The sequence below is a fragment of the Parambassis ranga genome, chromosome 24 (assembly GCF_900634625.1).
Source record: "Parambassis ranga chromosome 24, fParRan2.1, whole genome shotgun sequence".
Lineage (NCBI taxonomy): Eukaryota > Metazoa > Chordata > Actinopteri > Ambassidae > Parambassis > Parambassis ranga.
In genome coordinates this window covers 11,377,287-11,399,687 of record NC_041043.1, presented here as the reverse complement: position 1 = coordinate 11,399,687, position 22,401 = coordinate 11,377,287, and the positions used below count along the sequence as shown (strand labels likewise).

At 39.9% G+C, this 22,401-nt stretch overlaps 1 protein-coding gene across 5 annotated transcripts; it reads right to left on the bottom strand.

Annotated features, from left to right (window-relative positions):
- Positions 1–1,631: 1,631 nt before the first annotated feature.
- LOC114428913 (cAMP-specific 3',5'-cyclic phosphodiesterase 7B-like) lies at positions 1,632–20,608 on the bottom strand. 5 transcript variants are annotated; one of them, XM_028397696.1, is made up of 13 exons: positions 20,267–20,608; positions 17,371–17,431; positions 9,466–9,555; positions 8,620–8,783; positions 8,469–8,532; positions 7,962–8,057; positions 6,916–7,016; positions 6,238–6,369; positions 6,060–6,151; positions 5,642–5,786; positions 5,463–5,559; positions 4,839–4,919; positions 1,632–4,749 (listed from the first exon to the last, which is right to left on the bottom strand). In XM_028397696.1, the coding sequence occupies exons 1-13, from the start codon at positions 20,285–20,287 to the stop codon at positions 4,538–4,540; spliced, it is 1,356 nt and encodes a 451-aa protein (XP_028253497.1). In that variant the 5' UTR covers positions 20,288–20,608; the 3' UTR covers positions 1,632–4,537. The 5 variants fall into 5 exon arrangements, with proteins under 5 accessions (XP_028253497.1, XP_028253499.1, XP_028253498.1 ...); XM_028397698.1 differs by lacking the exon at positions 20,267–20,608 and adding an exon at positions 18,395–18,875; XM_028397697.1 differs by lacking the exon at positions 20,267–20,608 and adding an exon at positions 17,584–18,362.
- Between the last annotated feature and the right edge of the window lie 1,793 nt (positions 20,609–22,401).

The following is a 22,401-nucleotide window of genomic DNA, read 5'->3' as shown; positions in this document are numbered from 1 at the left end:
TGAACATTAAATCCTCTCAATATTTATTAATTTGTCTGACTCTTCTTCTGCTGCATGAAATTTTCATTTATTGTTTGTCCTCTGGTTTACAAGTTATAACAGCCTTCCTGCATTGTGTTTCATGAATCAACAGTGTGACTCATTCATCCTCGTGTTTTTCACTGTCTACCATGCAAACTACAACTAAACCCAAATTAATGCAAGTCTTTCTTTAAGGTTTTGTTGTTGTTGACATATGAGCTCATAACACTGATCTATTCTTACATCACAGAAATCATTATGTTGATTCACAGGCTATTATATTTATACTGTCAACAAAGCAGTAGGGTGAGGCCATGAGGAGGGATGGTGTGGTCTCTCCCTTATCTTGTCCCTCCCACACAGACCCACTGAAATTGTTTTGTTGCCATCTAGTGGTCAAATAAAACTCCAGCACTGACAAATGACAATAAATGTAAAGCGGTTAACTTAGAATTTACAAAATGCAGGCTCTTACATGCATGTTTTATTAGACCGAAAGAGAGGAATATATTTCAAACACACGTGTAACACAATGAGAGAACGTGCAGGCTTACAATAATGGCAGCTTAACTGAACCCTGAGGTCACACTGATGGGGATGGTATGGTGAAAAGTAAGAAAAACAATTTTTTTTAGAACTATTTTTTACAAGTTGTTACGAAAATTTTCATGTAAAAAATAATTATAAATGTGATCCACAGAACTTTGCGGCCTTACTTCTTAATGTTAGAATTAAAATAACTATTGAGCATTTTTTACACTGCTTTAAAAGGGTGAAAAAAAAGAGACAGAATACACACAAATCTGCAATGATGCACAGAGCATGAAGCGACCATGCATAACCAAGCAGCTGTGCAATGCTAACAATGCTAACCATCTTCAAGGATCAGCTGGTAATTTATCCACTAGTTAGTTTGAGCAGGAAATGACTAATAAAGTCTTTTATTGTATTATATACTGTAAACTAGATAAGGGCATTTCCTGAAGAAAATGCAAGTTTGATTGCTGCAGCTGAAGCATTGCTATGAATGCTGATGTGAAGGATTGCTCTGAATTGCTGGAGAATCAGAACAATTCAGAGCTTTGTATGCCTCTGTGTATGTCTGAGTGTCCGCCTGTCACCATGGTAACAGCAGAGGAGACCTCAAAAACCACTCCAACTTTGAGAGCCTGGCGTGCGGAAACGATCTGGAATTAGAAAATTCGGAATACAAGTTTGATAGAGCAGCATCTAATGAGCGTTTTAAGACTAAAATGGAGTCTGTAGCCTGAAATTTGTAGGAGGAGCTACATTTGGCAGATGACCCTCGTTGAAGGACTCTCAGACTCCCATGTTAAAAATCACACCGAAATTGCTTAATATTTGAAAAATTATAATTTTTTGAAAAAAACTTGAAGTTAACCCTCTGTGAGATGAACATTTTGATAGTTGAATGGCTGAAATCGGTCAATGTATAAGGACGATACGCTGCGCCAAAAACGTATGGAAAAATAAATAAGAAGAAAGAGGGTTGCCTAGCAACGGCAATCAAACTAATTATAACTATGAACAGTGTTGCGCTACTTTGCACATACACACACACACACACACACAGATCATTTAGTGCCTTCATTGAAAAACTTTTATTTTCATGTTCACAGTGCTCAGAAGGTGTTTGTCAGAACAGAACATCTACAGTCAACAAGTCACATGACCCACCCAAACACCACTATACAGAGATTCCTGTTAGGTTTGCTGCATGGACCACAGTGCAAACTGTTATTTTAGGTTCACAATGATTAATTTGGGACGCTGAGGGATTTCTTCTTTTATCAATCGTCAATGATTATTGTCTATCCAAAGACATCAGTTATTCAGGAAGCAAGTGCAAACATATAGAAAAATGAACCAATTACTTGACAATCATCTAAATGTAATCTAAATGTGTTAATACAGTGAAATCTAGGATGCAAAAGCAACACATTACTTGCTGCCAGCAAACAGTGAATGGGTTATTGCTCAATTTAAAAATGGAGAACCAGGAACTAGCTGTGCATACATATTAAAATATTATTATATAATAATGTTTATATATATAGAGAGAAGTGACTGTTATCATCTGTTTTTCAAAGCACAATCATTTTATTCATCTAACATCAACATTTTAATAATATAGTTGTAGTAAAGCTGACATAATATTTACTCTGGCTTATTGATTTACAGTGCATAATTGTACTAGTTAGTAAAACCAGTATGGCTCAGTTACCCTGTACCAGTGACAATTCTGAGAGGTATTGAAATACAAGGCAGTCTGAGGCCTGCTGTCGGATCAGGTCTTTGCTATGGCAGTAACACAAGACGTCTCACTGTGTTCCCAATTTATAGATAAAAACAGGTTTGCAGTGAATGCTTATTGAAAACAAATAAAATAAAAATGACTGAATAAGTCAGTAAACACTGTATTGATAATTTAAAGAGGCAATATTTTGTCTTTTTAATCATGTCAGACCCCACCTCCATTACAGCAGCAGCATCAAAACACAGTGTGCACTTTGAAAATCATATTTCTGCTGAGCCAATAGAGTGATATATGAATAATTCACTTATTAAGCTATAGATAGACATGAATATGGCCTTTTTTCTTGCAGCTTGACCAGTGACATTATTGCACTGCACCTCATAGAAAATGCGTACATAATCACAGTTAGTGTAAAAACTGTTTTTTTTTTTTTTAAACTTTCCTTGACTTCTCAATAGTTGAGCTTTAGAATGCAGCGTGCACAGACCAGACTGTGTGTTGGCTGGGTTGTTAGAATCATAAAGCTCCTCTGAAACCCAGGGAAGCCCTGAGCCCTTTGTAAACACCGCACACACAGTGTCAACCATGTCAGACGTGAAAACGACAGCCTTATACCCATACTGTATTTTAAGTGGTAAAAAATATATTGTTTTTTTTTTTTTTTTTTAAATAGCAGTACATCTTTTACATGGACCAACTAGTATTTACAAATACTAGTTAAAGTAAATATGGATTATGTTTTTAAACATATTATACAGACAAAACTCTTTATATATTTGAAATATGAATGATTTATTTGTAATATCTTAAATTGTCTTCCAGGATTTAATACATATAGAGGCATTTGTAGTTACTAATTGATCCAAGTCTGTTCATGCAGTGCACACAGTGCCTGCAAAAAAGAAAGTGTAGTAACAAATGAATATAAAAAACATTAAGAGAGGTAACAGAGCGGTGAGCGGATGATGTGTCATAACAGTACATTGGCACCTTGGCAATGCTTTACCGTTAGGGTGCAACCCCCAATCTGACCCTGATACTGGGTGAAAGACCAATCAGGAAAACAAGCTGCTACAATACTGTGTGTGTGTGTGTGTGTGTGTGATCAGTATATGCTGGCATGTCTGAAGACAAACAGGCAGGAACTGTAAGTGAAAACAGTTTGTTCAAAAAATGGTAAAACACCATCAGAAAACATGTTTCACAGACAGACCACATCGTTGTTAAGGCTTTGTTTGTTTATGAGCATGTCACAAATAAATGCACCCATAAAAGTTGTTACACAAATGTAACACCGGTGTAAGGAGAGTTAACCCCCCCCCCCCCCCAAAAAAAAGAGATGAATACATTGCTGAGTATTTTGGCATGTGACGTCATCACAGTATGTACAGATTATACACCGTTTATAACGTTACATTGAAGACAAACACTTTTTAAAAAAATGGCTCGTTTGTGTTTGGTGAGTTCAGTTCAAGTCCCCAAAAATATCCAGCCGACAGTTTACGTCAGTGTTCTTCTGTGTGTGTGTGTTTTGTTTATTGTACTGAGTCAGTCTTACAGGTTACACAGAATACATGTTACAGTACCCGGACATACCAAACTTAGTGCTTAGAGTTAAAAACGCACTTCAGAGAAATAGAGACAAGTGAGACACTTGTATGAAAAAGCATCCAAGAGAAGTGCAAGCAGTACAAAACGCAATGAAAAGAGCTTAATATATATTGTCTAAAGATTAAAAAGCATAGATTATTTGATGTATATTCTTCTTCTTTCATATATTTTATGTAACTTTTCCAGCACAGTCCAGCCGACGTTTATATCATTTTGGCTTTTTTTTGTTTCTTTATTGTTCGAGCAGCATTGTGCAAACTAATATTTGCCGCCATTGATCGTTCTCCCACCATAAGCTTTTTATTCTTTTCCTGCTTTTAATGTGAAGCAGATATCACAAGGATAAAGAGCAAGGCATGTAAAAATTTGCGTTTATTTACTAAGATTATCCATCCATCAGCTCGACAGCTTCATTTTTTTCCTGCAGTGCTACAATCCTCTGCTCCAGCAGAGGGAGCTGTTTCTCACGTATCCAGGCCTGACTGCCCTTCCAGGTTGCTCCCACTTTTAGAAACTGTCAACAGCCAGCAGTGGGAGGAAATATGCAGGACGAACAAGGAGTCGGATAAACACTCCTTTCTTCCATTTGTAAATGAAGATTAAACACCCAAAGACACAAGAGGAAGGTTAAGGGATATCCTCTCCTTCTCCGTCACCTCCTTCAGCCGTGTTTTCCTCGGTGTCGGAGTGAACGTCCGAAGGTGTGTGCGTGCATCGTAAGCGGCTCCAGCACACCTTGTTCTTGTGCAGGTGATCTAACATAGTCTGGCTGAGCAGGCTGGGCTTGGTGAAGCGGTGCCACTCCTCAAACAGAGGTTCCACAATGTAGGAGATGAAACCTACAACACAAAGGACACCTTCTGTTAGGCACCACCGCAACAGTATTCACTTCTTTGTAAATTGTGATCAAATGCACTCTTGTACTCACCTATCTGGATGGCTGGGACAGAATCAGCCTGCTTGTTGCACAGAGGACTGATCTCCAAGTCAAACTTCCTCTCCAGGTCACCTGACAGGTTTAACAGTCAAAATGCATAACGAGCAATGGCGGCGATGACGACGGTGAAAAACCCGAAGATTCAAAACTGCAGTTCGCAAACACGATGTCACAATGGCTATGCCCACTTTACTCACAAGAAGTTTATGCTCAAATCTTTGTGCGAAAGCAAAGAAAGCTAAACATTTTTTTACAAGAGAATAAAATCACAGGAGAATAGTAACAGATGATGATGCAGGGGTTTTGTGGAAGTGACATTTACATTAAAATCACCAGTCATTAAGCATCAAGAGACAACAATCAAGCCTGGCTATATAGCGTTAGAGTGTCTTGAACACAAGTGCTTCATTTTCAAGTAATAGATATAACATGAGTATTCACATACACTGGGCATGCCTCAGAAACCAGCAGTTAATGGTTTAATCCCACAATAAAATACATATAAAATAAGGACAACAACACATATAGTATAATCCCTGAGCACTGAACCAACTTCTGATCTTTTTTAGTCTTTGTTTTTTGTCATGTTTACCCATGTGGTGGAAATTTACTTACCCTGCCTGTAGAATTCCTCACACACTCTCTCACTCCACTGTCGACTCAGCTCCCAAACTCGACAGGGGTTACAGACGTCTGCACACTTGAGAGCAATCTACATTTTAACAGAGAAAAACTCATTCAACATTATGTTGTAGGAAATGGATGGATGGCACAATGTGAGATGGACACTGTACCTGCAGTATAAAGTGCCTGTGTGAAGCCAGTTGGAGGTCCAGATCCTGGTTGTCAAGATGGTCTCTGAAGGTCAACAGGAACTCATTCTGCCTGCTGATGTCTGTGGCCAGGATGAGAGAGCCCAGCTGTTGTTCCATGTCCTGCCTGCAGAGCAGACCAATATAATGGCAATGGCAGTATTATTTAAACATTGCGAAATGTGTTGCAGGCCAGGAATGTTAAAAAGATCTGGCTCCCATTACGTGGTTTAGCCACCAGAAAGCACTGACAAATATTCAACAACAAAATTTCAAATGTTAATTCAGCCTAAAGTGGCACAAAATAGTTCTAGGAAATCTGATGCCGTAAAAATGTTCTCAGCCCAAACATTAGCCTGCAAGTTCTGTAACAAGGTCGTTTGTGGATGTGTGTTCTTACGACATGTCAGCAGGTAGATGGGACAGCAGTCCTGATTCTCGCAGCATACCAACTGTTGATCTCCAGTGATGACTCTCCAGCACCGATGTATTCTGTACAGAACATCAAAAACAGACTGAGATGTGAAATGTGTACACTAAAGAAGTTAAAAAAAACACTTGCTGACACCAATGTGTACCTGGTACAGGGATGCCAGGTGGTGTCTGGTCTTGATGAGAAATGGCTGGTTGACTCCAGGATGGTCCACATCGTGAGCGGCCGCTGCCATCAGACCCAGGAACACATCCAGAGGAGTCAGCTGCTCTGCCAGCTACAACAAGGTTCACAGGAGTATAAGGAAGGAGGGACATATAATATTCAATTATCACACATTAAGTGCTTTAAAAAAATTCCTGAAGCTCTTGTTTTTTAATTTGCAGTATAAGCACGGTGTGTTTTTCAGATAAGTACTTAATAGTTAGAAAAGGACAAAATGCACACTGATCAGAACAGCTTGTCATCTTTTATGAGAGTGTGCTTGTTATCTCTAACACATCAGCCTGTGTGCTGTATTGAATTTCATTTAGTGCTTTTAGCAAAATAGGTGCATCTCAAAGTGGCTTACAGAGCAACAGAGGACACAAAAGCAATTACTGAATAAAGCAAAGATGCAGAGGCCCTTAATCTGGTCAGAGGGCTTCAGGGATTTTTTTCTGAGCTATGGATGGATGAGTTGTCAAGTCTAAGTGAGCGGGAATTATTCCCCAGGGAGCAGAGCTAATGGAATATGTCAAGGAGAAGCTTAGGCCTGGTGAATGCCTTCCAGTGGAGTGTACGACAGAGAGAAAAGGCAGACAGAGGGAGTATATCTCATTACCTTGGGCTCCTTCAGGTAGCAGTACATGGCTTGAGTGACATCAGCAGCATGTACAGCATTGTGATAGGGATTCTGGGAGTGGTAGTCCTGCTGCACCATACCTAGAAACACACGGCAAACTCTGATTAATGTTGTTCATTAACTTATTTTTCCCATCACTTATCATTGTAAGCCTTCGATTCGCCATTCTCCTGTCAAGGTTTTGTGTGTCCTACCCTCTCTCCAGCATTTTTCTTCTGCTGCTTTGGTAAAGGATTTAGTCACCTGTTTGATTGACTGTAGCCAAACATTACCAACATGAGTATTTACAAGGCAATATATAACAGTAAGACCTCTATCACACTCAACAAAAACACACACAAAGACCCACTAATTTCAGCCTTTTTGTAATCCATATCTGTAACGTTACAATGACAATCTGAGTGGCTAAAAGAAGGTTTTTTTAATGGTGCATAATATAACATGTTTGCCAGTATGGTGAACTGTTAGGTCATACATAGCATCATAGAGGCAAACAAATTCACACTTAGTCCCTAATTAACCTCAGTATTGTCAGTATTCAAGTATTTTCTCTCAACTTTCACTGTGAAAAAATAAAGTCCACACAGTGTTTTGTGTATGTGAGGAAAATGCACAGAAGACACAAAAAAAGCTGACTGTACACTCTGTTTCCATAGCAACACACAGCTCTTTGTTGCTGTGTGGTGTCTGATAGCACCATTTAGCATGCTATGGCTGCAGGGTTGATACATGAACTCACAACAACAATGTCTGCACCGTCACTTTATCCAGATTTGTTGTTAGTAAGAGGATCTCATGGCCAGTGTCTCTTTTGTGATGACTGATTAGTAAAGAAAAATGCAGTTGTGGGATTTCCTGACAAGTTAAACCCATCTAAGCTTTTGAACCTGCCTCACCGTTGAAACCATTTCAGGCACAATCCACATAAGGGCGTCTGCTGATAAAAACACCATGATTGAATACTTTTCTAATTTGAATTCTTAAATTGTCAGGTGTGATACTTAAAACAATTTCTTGCAGCTTACCGAGAAACCTGTGCAGTTTAACCATGTCCAGCTGAAAGTGGTGAATGAGACCATAGACATTGAAGAGATGGCACATCAGAGTGACCAGGCTGTTACCTGAAACACACAACATACACATTTTATAATCTTATCTGAAGCATTTAAAAGACGTAAAGCAAAACATAAATATTATGTTCATGTGCAAGAGCTAAGAAAGGGAAAAGGGATGCAAGACTGATGGCAATGTTGCCTTGTTGCTGTTGGATTAGTACACTGCAATGTGTGTTTGAATGTACGAGTAAATGAACGATAAATGTGTGTCCTTGGCGCAGATTCGTGAGTGCTGGTACAATGCATCAGTGTGCCAATAATAAATACAGATAATGGGAAAGGCTCCTACCCTACTAATGTACAGAGAGCTCGACAGCAATCCTTCCATTTAAACTCTATTACGATTGTGGAATAAAGATATGTGAGAGGGTGATACCTAAATGTGTAAAATAACCAGTGCGATACTAAAAAACTCACCATTTGTAAGACGATCAAAGAGGAAAATGTCAAAGTTCCATGTGCCTACTTTTGATAGCATGTGCTGTAAAGGAAGACAGACAGATGTCAGAGCTTGTGATACAGAGCTGAGGATGGCTGCATCTCTCTGAGTGTGTTTCTGTGTCCTCACAGCAGCCTGGCCCAAATAATCATCGTCCAGTAAGTGTAAGGACCCCGGGGTGTGTGGAACTAAACCCCTCAGCAACCTGGAGGCGTGGCAGTATCTCTGGAAACTCAACAGGCGCTTGATCTTTCTCCTGGTGCCGGACTCTACCTCCCCCTGTTGGGCACTGGCTGGAATTACAAAGAAAAGTTCACAGATCATCTCTGTGACTAGGTGACTAACAAAAAGTAAAGAGACCAGACCAGAAACATCCATGTGACACTGTAAAAAGGTATTTAATCATATGACCAACAGTTCTGATGGATCTCTGGTCTTGAGTAATCACAAGGTTTTCTATGATTATCTCCAGCAGCACTATGAAGTGTGTCCCTATTTGATTAATTATCAATTTAGAAAGGAAACTCCAGAGGCTGTTTTTAAGAGCATGTTCACGCTCCATCAGGTCACAAGTGTGTCTCTCTTTTGAATAGGATACAATTACACACATTTAATGCACAATTACCCAGATTCTGCCTCAAGCTTTATCTCACAGACAATGGCATTGCGTAATTTATCACGGCCTAACACTGACAACAATTAACTAACAAACAAAAAAAAGCAATAACCTTCATGAGATGCTGAAAGTTAATGTTACCAATATGCATTTATGATAAATATACCATATATTCTGAGGTAAATATGTTTTGATCTAAGCTTCTTTTCTGTGTTATAAGTGAATTATTATGCTTGTGTACAGCCATTAAATGGGTGACAAGATAATTAAAGATATTTATGCCAAAATAAAAAAGGAAATTAAATAGAGGATTGCTGTGTTAATAGTCTGACAAAAGCTGACAGATTCATTCGACTTACTTTTTAGAATGCGCAGGTCAATCAGCGGGTAGGAGCCTCGTCTCTCAGCCAGCAGTACACCAGCATGACCAGTGTTTAGTCTGCCATCAGCTAGATGGAAACAAAGGAAGAATGAGAAGTATGAAAAAGATGGAAAGACAGAAACTAACCTATTTTTTATAGTTTTTTTTGTGGCTATGAGGAAGGCGGCACAACACAACAGTGTCACATGTAGCATAAGATCATTCATTAAATCAGCCTCTATGAAACCAGAAAATACTTGATTATGGCTTCTAGGACTTTATTTGATCAAATTAGTTCTGCTATACTGTTTACCTAGTGTTCTTCAATGTTATTATTTGCTGTATCTTCACACTGATTCTGATCAGTTTAAGCAGTTAAGCTAACCCTACTGCAAAATTATAGCAGCACCACCAGATTCATGGTGTTAAATGACCACAACATCATTTGTAGTAGTTTATTTTATTATACTACTTTGTAGTGCAGAATAAACATAAAAATCTTGTGAGCCCATTGACACTGGGATGAGAGAACCAGGGTGCTAACGCATTTCCAGGTTTTACGACCCATTCCTGCAGCCATCTATTGGAAAATATTGATCACCGACTTATCTGGTAGATTTCTACAAATTAAAGGGATTTCTGACATGCTAACAGCACACTGTAGTCTTCCCAGGAGGAGCCTTCTGTGTATTAAACCTGTGTATTAAAAGAGTACAACAGTGCAAAGGAATATTGAACATTGCTTTTGTTTAAAAATGTGCAGCTCACACACCCTGAGGCCAGTGACAAACAAGACCCAACAGAGCTAAGCCCATACGTGCGCATACAAAATTTACACTTGAATACACTAAAAACTATGGGAATACTGAATAATTTACAGATCAGCAGTGAGCAACTGGAGCGTATTATATCCCAGAGGTTGGCAAACCACATCACCTCCGCAACTCCTGCTTAAGAGATGCTAAAAGCAGCTAAACTACCTGTTAATAGGCTTGTAGTCGCTGCAGCAACTCCCAGTGTGCAGTGCCAAAGTGGCAGAATTTGGAAAAAGAAAATGTGCATGTGTGCATACTGTGGCATGATTTCCATATTTATGCTATAATCCAACAAACAAATGTAAAGTGCGTGAGGGAGGTGACTCAGCCTGGTAAAATGAGGCAGAAGAGTCCTGTGGCCTAGTTTGTGCAATAAAAAAGGAGAAAAGGGGGAAGGCCTCTTTGCTTTTTATGCTCCAGGCTGGCAAACAAGGAGGAAGAGGAAATACATCTCTTGGAAAAACAGTAACAGATCAACCTTTTTTAATGCAGACAAACACGTTCACACAAATGTCACCCTCTGGCTCTGCTTCTCCATTCAAGCAACTGCTCCATATTTCTATTTTACATCACTCATTTTTCATTTCTCCTTTTCCCCAGATACATGTCTCCACATCCTACTCTCTCTTCATTAGTACCTCCATTATCCTTCATTCCTTCCTGTTCAACAACTTACACCCCCTCTTTCATCTGATCCATCCATTCGTCTCGTCACCCACCCCTCTCCCATGTCCCCTTCTCTTCCTTTAACTGTGTGTGTGGTAAATAGGTCATTGTCTCCATGCGGCACAGAAGTGGGTCATTTCGAATGAAACATGAATCAGATGGGAAGGATGTTTAAAGAAGCAGCACGCACACCCGTGCGTTGACACTCACTGCACATGTACACTTGGAAATGAGGTTAAATCCATGTTTTCAATCTGAAAACAAGACTGCACACTTGGCACCCACACACAGACATGAGGAACTGACAGAAATGTGTTCACTTAGCTTCAATGAATCTGTGGGTGTTTGTGGCACAAACTGCGCTTTGCTCCAGGGCTCTTCCCCTTCTCAAAAATTGACAGTAAGACACATTGCTGCCATATGCAGCGCCAACACTCAATACAAACAGTTTTAAACACACAGTGGCAGATGATGCGTCCTCCTGCCCACAGCTGCTGCTGCTGCTTTATCTGGATGCATAGATGGATACAGTGCATCGCCACAGCTGGCAGGATACAGTTAACTCATTAAGGGACGAGTTTTTTTCTGTGGGTCCAGATGATTCAGGACAAATTCATATGGAGCTCCACATCAGACTAAATTCCTTCCTTACTGTCCCTCAGACTATGTCGACTTATGTAGATTCTTTTTTATTTTTACACTGTAGCAGAAATTCTTAATATGTTCCAGTTAATATTCTAAAACGAAAAGATCTAGGACACTTTTAGGCATCAAAACTGCCATTAAAATGACTTTAACCTTCCAATCAAAACATGTTCAGATTAAGATTTTAAAGGAAGATTGCAGCATGAACTTAAATGTTTTTTCCCCTCCCTCCCTCTGTGGGACTGTTAATGTCACGACGACTCACTATCACCATGTTATCTTTCAGCACTCAACAAATTTGTATGATATAAAATTAAATGCTATGTAGACTGACCTTTACCTTCTATAAGAAATCATGTATTAAGTCAACGTGGGGTAAATCAACGGAAGTGAATGACTTTTTCATTATATAAATCAGCCATGGTAAAATCCCCAAAGAATGAATCATCACTTTCTCATAAAAAGGGGACGTCACACCTACAGTTTCAACCCAAGCAGACCAAAGCACAAACTTCTGCTTTAATCCATAGAAATAATAAAAACATGCAAAACAAAATGCATTTATTTGGTATGTGCCAAGGTTTTGATGGCAGCATTTCACTTGCTCAAATCATCATACAATCATGACAATCACACTAGAACAGCATTACATGACAGGAAGCCTACTTTATATAAAGGAATATGAGTCAACATGAGAAGTGTTTCTGTAGTCAGCCTCCTATTTAAACTCAATATTAGGTCACTGATGTTCCTAGCCGTCATTAAGTAGTTTTTCCAGTACTTTGTGTCATTGACATTAATCTGTACTTCAATGCTAAAATATTTATATTAAATGAATTCACACTCTCAGTGTTTTTTTCTTGCCGTCACTACGGACAAATTTGATTCAAGCCTGTTTGATGATGTCACATCAGTGTCATCAAGACAGCTACAGCTCAGCAGATGGTTCCACGGCTTTATTTAATGGACACACTCTGGCTTTACAACCCAAATCCTTCATTTCAGTGTCTACTCTGCACAGTTGTCTGAACCATTCTAAACCTAAGCTACATCACACACACCAGCACACACACACACACATGTAAACACACGGCCAGAGGCGCGCTTGTCAAAGATAATCTGTCACACATGCACATGTCAAAAATGAAAACCCAGGCATGGAGACAAATGTTCAAATTGAAGCAAAACTAAGTTTCCTAACATGAACTGAGTCCAAAATATCCACACTGATAATTGAATGTTTTTGTGTAGCATGCACAGCTGTGGGGTTACACATAAACAGACAACATACACCAGAAATCTGACTCCCACAACCTTCACTCCACTCATGCATTCTGACACATTACCTCCCAGATCTGAGCTCTTGTTGTCTATATCCTGCTTCGCCTCCTCTACCTCCTCCTTCTCCGCTTCTACCCAAGTGCTCGCTTGATTTCTCTCTGGCCCTTGGGGGCCTCCCCTGCGCGCTCTCCAAGCTGCTCTGAGTTGCCGAATGAGAGCAGGAAGCTCCAGGGCCAGCGACAGCCCACCACAAGTAACGGGAGGCGTCCTGAGAGGACCCCACACTGGCGAGCGAGGAGGTTCATCTGGACAGACCCCGACGCCAAGACCGGAGTCCCGCATTCTGAGATCTGGGCCCCACAGCCCATCTAGTACAGGCATCGCAACACCACACAGAGCTGGATGGATAACAGACGGGAGCAAGGAAGAGAAAAATCGAAGCAGGAGATGGTGACAAAGAAGGAGGGAGAGACAGCAGAAGTAAAAGGCTGGCTGTCAGGTAGCCATGGGTTAGGAAGAAGAAGACAGATTAAAATAGAAGAAAGTCTGGATGTAGGGCAGAGTAATAAAGACTGCAGGGAGAGAAAGAGTCAGCAGCAAGAAACACAAAGGCGAAGATGAGAGCAAAGGCATGCAAAGTGACAAAAAAGGTGAACTAGAAAACATGAAGCAGGGAAAAGCCTGAAAAGCAGACAAAAGAATCCGTGCGTATCCCTCTCTCTCCTAAAGACGGACACTGACAGTCTGCTGCCTTCTTCTGCCGCATTCTCTCTCTCCTCTACAGCCTCAATCCCGCCAGCGTTGTTGTGGTGTCTAAAAGCCCCTCCTCTCCTCACTCTTAGCTCACTTACACACTCTCTCACTCTGCCGACACCGCTACTCCGACGACAGACCAGTAGGATTTGTGTAAAACACTGTGGTCGCACAGTGTGGTCAGTGGGAACAGGGACTGGTGTGAGATGATACAGCGCATCATCATACTATCTCCATATGAGTTATTAATATTTATATTTAAACAGAAAAAAAGAGTATAAAAATTGAGTTTCAAATGTTTCTATATGACCTAAATAACACTGAAAGCGGAAAAGCTGGAATCACAATAAATCACATCTTATTTAATAAATTCTCCAATTATTTTCATTAACTAGTAACATAAGAGCATGATTTGAAGGGAAAGTTTACATGAATGTCAAAGAAAAACAAATAAAATGGCTATTGAAATTTTATCTGTACTGAATCGACTCTGCCTTTACCCATATTTATACTCATCTTATCAGTATGTATTCTGCTGGCAAGAATCAAACTGAATGAAATACTTGATATAATTAGAGAAATTATGTCCAAGAGCTTATGAATGAGATCATCCAGAGACAAAAACACGCAGTTGTCTTGTTAGAAAATCAGTTGTTGAAGCTGAAAATCGGCATAAAAACTTGACTATCTGTCAAAAAACATATGTCTCCTAGATGATGGGCTGTTGACAGCTTCAAGAGATAAAGTGTTCCAGATCAGGTCAGCCTTCCAGTGTTGTTTACCATGGTGATCTAATCTAATTACAACAGGGTTGATACCAGAAACATGAGCCCAAAAAAAGCTGAAAAACAGGCCCCAGATTTAATTTCAAACTCTCTATATATTTTTCTAGATATTTTGTTCCCCTCAATTGTCATAAAAGTGGTGAAAACCACATATTAGAGAATCAAGTAAATGTCACAGAGCAATTCCCTTGTTTTACACACACTTTATCATGAGGGATGCGGTTCTATTATCACTACTTTTTCCAGGGAAATGTTCCCTTGAGAAACAGTCACATGCACACAAAAGTACTGACACACACAGCCTTGAATGTCACATATCGCAAGACATTGATTGCAAGGAATCTTGAGACCGAGAGCGCTGAGATAAAAGATACTGACTGTGAGAAAGTGAGACAAGATGACACTGAGACGAGACAGACAGCAGTACAATTCAGAGAAAATTCACCACAGCTATCTGCTCAATGTACAGCTGTCTAACTGTAGCTGGTATGTAGTGGTCAATAATGTATAATCTAGTTGGGTTTAGGTATGGGACGGTTCAGGAAAACACGGTACACGTGTGACAGTTCAGGGCATGTGTTTTGTTCGGTTCATGACCATCAAGCAATGCAAGGAGGCATTTTTTTCTCACTGGCACAGAGACGAGTGCTGCCAAGTTGACAATTCTCTCGCTAAATCTGCCGACTTTCCAAATGTAATTTTGTCAAAAGCGACTAATGACATATCTAGCGACTTTCTCTGGTTGGTTTTGGAGACTGATGTGAAAGCACATATCGTTCTGCAGTTACTGTCCTCAACGAGCAGCAGGTGCAACCGCAAGCTTCCCCCCCATCCTAAAGAACTCACAGGCCAGGTCAGTCTCAGCTGCAGTCAGAGCAGAGAGGACACCCACACCACTCTGCATCTAAATGTGCACAAAGCTGCCACTGGTCCTGTCACTGCTTACAGGGCAGGATGTATATAGCATGTTTCAATAGCAAATTTTTAAAAAGATGCTGGCATCAGTACTGTTAGCTTAGAATAGCTTAGCATTGTCAATGGAGTTCTGTCTATCCAACTAGCATGCCATGAACAATGGTGAGCAAAACAACATGAGCTCTCTCACAGTGTGTTCACCTGTACTGGTTTTGTGTGTGTGTGCGCATGGGGCCAGCAGTGGTGAATTGTAAACACGACCACGCAGAGAGAGAAATGACATGCTGCTGTGCAAATAAATAAATAACATAAGGCTATTTAGTTTGTTTAATAAAAGAACAGGGTATAGACCTGTTCTATAAAAAGGTAACCTTAAATGACTTCTGTTATGATTTGGTGCTATATACAAAAAAATGCATGTGTCCAGTGTCATGTCACAGGCACTGGACAGTAAGTAGCAACCCTGTAAACTTTCACAAAAAGTGAAAGTTTACAGGTGAATGAACTTTTTATGAATGAGGTGAACTTTGGGCGAGCTGCAAATTTTGCAATGAAACCCGGTGAACTTGAGTATCCAATAACGCTCAGACACCACTCACAGCAGTAATCATGTTTTTGGGCTTTTATAAAACATAAGAACAGCCTGACAAAGTCAACACACAACATAACACTACTGTGTGTTTTCCCAATGATATTGGATTATTGCAGAAAATAAGCAAGTTCTGCAAGTTAGTCTTAAACAGCAAAAAGCTCATTTTACTCTGAACAAACTACACCACAGTCACATGGTTTAATTTTCTAAGCCGCACGCTATTCCTGCTTCACCAAAGGCCCTATTTGAAGGATTAAATTACAAACTAAGACTAAAAGATTCTTTAGGACGACTGGACTTAAAGAGTCACACTACTCTACTATAACTTTAGTAAAGCTGTCGCTAAAATCAGTATAAATAAAATAAAACAGTAAAACTTGATATGCAGATGCAAACTTGTGAACATTTCTGCAAAACAATGAATGCAGGATTTGCAACTGTGGGACTAGTGGACACGTGACAGAAGTGAGAAAGAGTGATGGCAGCACAGACAGAGAGAAAAGGAGAGCAATGAGATGATGAGCCCAGTAGGAGTAAACTCAGACAGCTAGTAGGCTGCTGGTTTCAAATCCAAATGATTTCTCTCTATCTTTCCTTCATTCACACATATAGTGTTCAGTATACAATACAACTGCGATCTCTCTTATGTTAGATTCTATTTAATGATCCAGCTGTTCAGATATATGGTCAGAAGGAAGGGAAGTGGGTCAAGCTTGTAAATAAAACAGTGGCAATGTGTTTATCTCATTTTTGTTTATGTTTGTGCAGATGCAAGAAAGTGAATATGTACAAACTTTCTTTTTGCACACCTCAGTTGAAGACAGCAGAACAACAAATATCTGTAAATTACAATAGACATCCTTATAACAATGAGCCAGTGATGCTAATGCTTCTAAAAACTGAAAATTTGGTGCAGTCAGAATGATGCTAGATCATTGTTTATCATAGCAGCACTAGGCAGCCTCAGTGAATGTATAAAGCCCGGCAACCTTCAAAAAATGGTGCTAGTTGCATTTTTTATACACAGATACTGGCTGGTACCAGCACAGGGCCCTTCAAGGTGGAAGGTTAACCCCAGAACGTAGGCATCTGCATGAAAAAAAACTGTTATGGCTACATTTCAAGGTCTGACTTCTCAAGGCCCGAGCCTATGATAAACAGCTACTTCAGACACTACTTGATAAAACACGTACACTTGCATGTGGCAACACGTAGGAGCAAAGAAGCCTGTTTATGCATCACTGATGAAAGCCATTCAACTGGACACTGCAGGCTCTATACAGAGATAATAGAAATATGCCTCAGTGTTTGACACTGAGATTATACTGTGCCAAAGGTTAGCAAGAGCCTGAAGCACTGTTACCAAATATTTGGAAACATTCTGCTCCACCAAAACTACAGCTGACTACATACATTTACAACCTTTTGCCCTGACGTGTTAGCATTCTTACCCAGCATGCGAACCTGTATGGCATTCTGCTCCGACCTTTTAAATGTGACAGCTCCGCACCTCTGTGGCAGAGAGAAAGAGGAAGGGGGAGTGGGAGGAGAAAGGCTTGAGATTAATATTACAACAGCCAAAAATACACACTGCTATCAAAGAGCATCAACGAATCTGGCCAACAGAACAGAATCTGTGCTAAAAGTCAATGGTGACCCATCACCTATGAGGCCACGGACTTTTCACGCTGATGTGCCATTCAGGAAGAGGTCTACAATGCTCGGTTTTCTTGAATGTGTGATCCTGGATAAAAACTGCATCTGTTAAAAGACTAATCATCATCTTAGTAGAGTAAGAGTGGGTAGGTGTGCTTGGTGACACTGGCATCTGCTGTTCCAGCAGCGACACGTCTGTGTTTCAGCCAACAACACCGGAAAAAGTGGGTCAGGCAGCATACTGGCATACACTGGCAATGATCTGCATGTTAATCACATGCTTCCACATGGTTGATCCTCATGCTCAGGGGTCTTAAAGTTGTCTTTTTTTAGTTGTTTTCTATTAAAGGTGTGTTTGTGTCAAGTCAGCTTTAATAGAAAAAAGAGAAAGACTTAACAGATAAAATACTCTAGGAGTGTTCATCACATTTTCTATCAAAACTTGATTAAGCTGTTAATAGCACCATTATCAAAACAAGTTCATATTAAGTCAAGTAATAATTGCTATTTTGTTTAGACTAAAGAAACCATAACTACCTAAAATTATCCTAGTATTTAGCATTTTGACTGCACTGAACTCAAAGACTGCTGGCAGAGGTCAGTGACACATTCTGACCCATAAAATAGAGAAGGGAAACAAGCACTGCAGGCTCTGTACATACACAAACTTAGCTAGTAACAGCTTGACATCTATGTGCATACTGGACTTATACATTTGATGGAGTGCAGGTACTGTGGCTGACCTGAAGAACACATAACAAATCATCTGTTATCTGTCAGTGTTCCCCTCTCTGGAGACACATAGTCATAAACATTTACCTTGAGTAGGAGGATTCACATATGAATAAGAACAGGCCGTTTACTGGCAGGCAGGAAATGGGTGGATGGAGATGAACCAGAGGCAAGACTCATCCAGCCCACGTGGTTATGTCATGTTTATAGGGCACCTTCTCGTCATTGTTTTTCCCCGTGATGTCTCGCTCTTTGCTCACATCATTACTCATCTCAGCTCAGCCCCTCTACTATTGTCTGCTTTTGACTAAAATGTGTAAAAGTTGTTAGATAAAAATGAATAATTTGCGGCACCATCCTTGAATGCTCTTATGTTAACAGATTAAAAGCTGGTGTGAAAGCAACTGTTGCAATCGTTCAGTTTGATCAGAAGAGCTGTGAGTATTGGTAACTTAAAGGTAGGGTAGGAGATTTTGAAAACTCAGTTAGAGTCACCCAGATTTTGAAAGTAAATACACGCCCCTTTCTCTCGGAGCTCACCTTGAAGCCACGACTCCCAATCACATGGACGCACATTACCTGAAGACGAGCTGCGGTCTGTGACTTCGGCCATCATGCACGTACCTCTCTGGAGCACGCAGAGCAGGAAGAGAGCAGCCAACCAGCCAACTCACCACGCAGGGGTGCCTCGCAGGATTGGCTGATGTTTTTAGCATTTTATTGCTTCCACAGATGTTTAATATTCTTTGTTTTAATGCAAAACTGCCGAACTAATTGGTTGCTATCGGATTGTAAAGAGAAGTTACACTAATTTAACTATTAGTGCATCAGAATGAAATCTCCTACCCTACCTTTAAACACTACTTGCTTAAAGCCATTAAGGGTTGTACATGCTCTGCATCAATATCTATTCTATATCAAGGGTGATGCATGTCAAAGGATGGGACATTGTCCAGAGCATCACTCTACCGCCAGTGTCTTGTGTTCTTCCTGAAGAAAAAAAATAAGGATTCACAATACCAGACAGTCTGTTTAGTAGGTTTCAATTAGTCAGTCAGCAGGTTTAAAGAAATTTGTGTTATAGTGGAAGATCTGTGCAGTCACACCATAAAAGCCAGTTTTTTACCCCCATACTTATCAGTTGTTCTTTCTTGGGCAGATAGTAACCACTGCATACCAGGAACCAGCCCTCAAAACCCAGCTATACCAATTTGACCCACATTAAAGTCCCTCAGATCCTTTTCCCTACTGCAAACCAAACATTCAGTTCACCTGTCACTGTTTCTGATGATGCAGCTTCAAATAAAGTGAAGAGACAAAGGGACAAGAGTAAAGGGACAAGTTTTAAAAAAACAACAACAATGAAATCAATGTGTGAAGTATCACAGAGTACATCAAAATTATAGGAAGTGGGTTCATGAATGAACTTCTGCCACAAGCTAACTAACCTTGTTTTTACAAACTACAGCTCCAAAATGTAAAATAATGTTTTATGTATATATTATGTGACATCTTGCACGTCATACATTTGTATGCAACGTAGTATACAACAAAGAGCGAACCCTCCATGTGTTGTGTATAGCTGCCTGCACTGCACACCTGCCCCCTGTGGGCTGCAGGTGGACTGCTGTAAATCTGATGACACATAATATGGCAATAATGATGATAATAGTAATGATAACAATTAAAGTATTACACTGCAGCTTAAAAGATACACACATGCAAAAGTCTGCACCAACAGCACGCACACAAAAAACACAACAAGGTCATATGGACTGACAACAACTAGCATACAGGAATGTAGCAGCACGCAGCATAAACAATGTATAGGACGACACGGTCATTATAAACTCTGATTTTTTTTTTTACCGCTGGAGACACTTCACAGGTTCTTTCATCCTTTCATTAGAGCCACTAAAGCTGTGTGTTTGGTCCGACATGACAGAAAAGTCTACGTACCTCGACCGTTAAACAGGACATTTAACCATCGTGTCCGCCGCTCGTGGATGACAACTGAAGGCGACGGCATCAGGCGCGTGCTGACAGTTTTCATGTCACGGGCACCGCAGGAGCGAGCGAGCGAGCCAGCCGCGAGCCGCATACAAGCAGGACAACAGCTAGAAAGGTGACCGCGCGCCCGGCTGACACCTGTTTTAAACAGCTTGCATCCTCCTCCCGACGCTGTGTCTGACTTTACTCGTCTCTGTACGGACACTGTTTGTTTTTTCTCTTTAAACGTGCAGGTTAAAGTTGTTGTTTTCCCTCCCCGCGCTTTGTCCGCGTGCTGTGTGTGTGTGTGTGTGTGTGCGTGTGTGCGTATACACTTGGTGAGCCGCAGAGAGAAGGGAGGGGCGGGGCTGGTGGATGTATCACAGAGGGCGGAGCTTGTGTAGGAAGGGGGTGGACCAATAAGGTGACAGCAATTAAGAAGCTTTTTAAAAGCTTTTTTGTTGTCAATATGTGTCAGAAATGACCATTTCAAACTATACAGTTGTAGTGATGTCCTAACATGTGTTGAGAAAAACAAATGTATTATTACTATTATTCCTACTTTGAGAAATGAATGAAAATCTGATGTCGTTCCACAGGAAATGTTTTGCTACTTTCTGTGGGTTTCACGGCTCTGCTGCTGCTGTGTGCATGTGTGGTTTGTGAAGTTGCAAGAACAGCTTTTGTCATAGCTACAAAAGACAGCACACAACGCTGTTACAGCTTTCACTTCTGTTCTTCACAAGAGGCAGACATTCCATCTGGTCTACACAAGAACGTCTGGCAGGAATGGCTATATGAGATGGAAGACCAATACGCATCAGTGTGTCCGAGGTTCTGAACAAGACTGGAAGGAACAAGGTAGGACTTTTATAGTACAGGTAGTATAGGTAGTTTTTGTGGGAAACAACACACTCACACACTTTATCACTTATATACATTAACACACAGAGAGAAAGAGTTGTACAGAGAGAGATTTTTTTTTTATTTACACTACTGTTCAAAAGTTTGGGGTCATTGGAAATGTCTTTATTTAAAAAAAATGGTTTTTTTCAATGAAGATAACATTAAAGTAATCAGACATACAGTTTAGACATTGTTGTGGTAAATGACTATTCTAGTTAGAAAATCTGATTTTTAATGGAATATATACAAAGGTATACAGAGGCCCTTTTCCTGCAACTATCACTCCTGTGGTCTAATGGTACATTGTGTTAGCTAATTGTGTTAAAAAGGCTAATTGATGGTTAGAAAAGTCTTGTGAAATTATGTTAGCACAGCTGAACTGTTATGCTGATCAGAGAAGCTATAGAACTGGCCCGGTGACCCCAAACTTTTGAACAGTAGTGTATATGCAAAAATAATTTTGATTTAAAAAAAGGAAAAACAATAAAGGAAAAAAAATATTAAACACAAATTAAATTCATATTAACAAATGATCAACAAAAAGAAAGTAAAAAATGAAATACATTTTCAGGAAGGAAAGGAAACGATTTTACATACATCACATCCGGCTGAGAGAAGAAGGGCAAAAAGTTGCGTCAATGAAAAACATTCATCCATGTCAGAACTTTGCAATGGAGAATAAAACAGATTTAAAGGTATTTGTATAAATTTAAGTATGCGGAAGTAGGCTACTTTAACTCAAGTTCATGAAGTCAAGCAGCTACTTTTGTGAGGATTGACTGATCGACCGAATGGTGCTTGTTTAATGTTAGCATTGTTAGCATGACCGGTGCAAACTTAAACACACAATGGCTAACACTATGTAGTTTGCTATAATAAAATATTTCATTGTATTTGGTATTGTAAAAAGTTATAGATTTCATTATCATAACACATTTCTAATCATATTGCAGACTCCCACTGAGTGTGCAGACAACCGAGATGGATTTGGTGCTGTCGTTATTTACGATGATAAAACGTTCCCCTTTTCCACCCAACAAGTACGTTTTACTCCATTTTATTTTGTATGAAGGGTCTTAAATGGTTTAAATCCTGTATATGGTTAACTCTGCCTTTTTTTCTGCATACATATGTTTACAAAAGTTCAGCCCTGCTCAAAACTACCAAACATTCAATCACTTTGATGAATTTAACCCTTC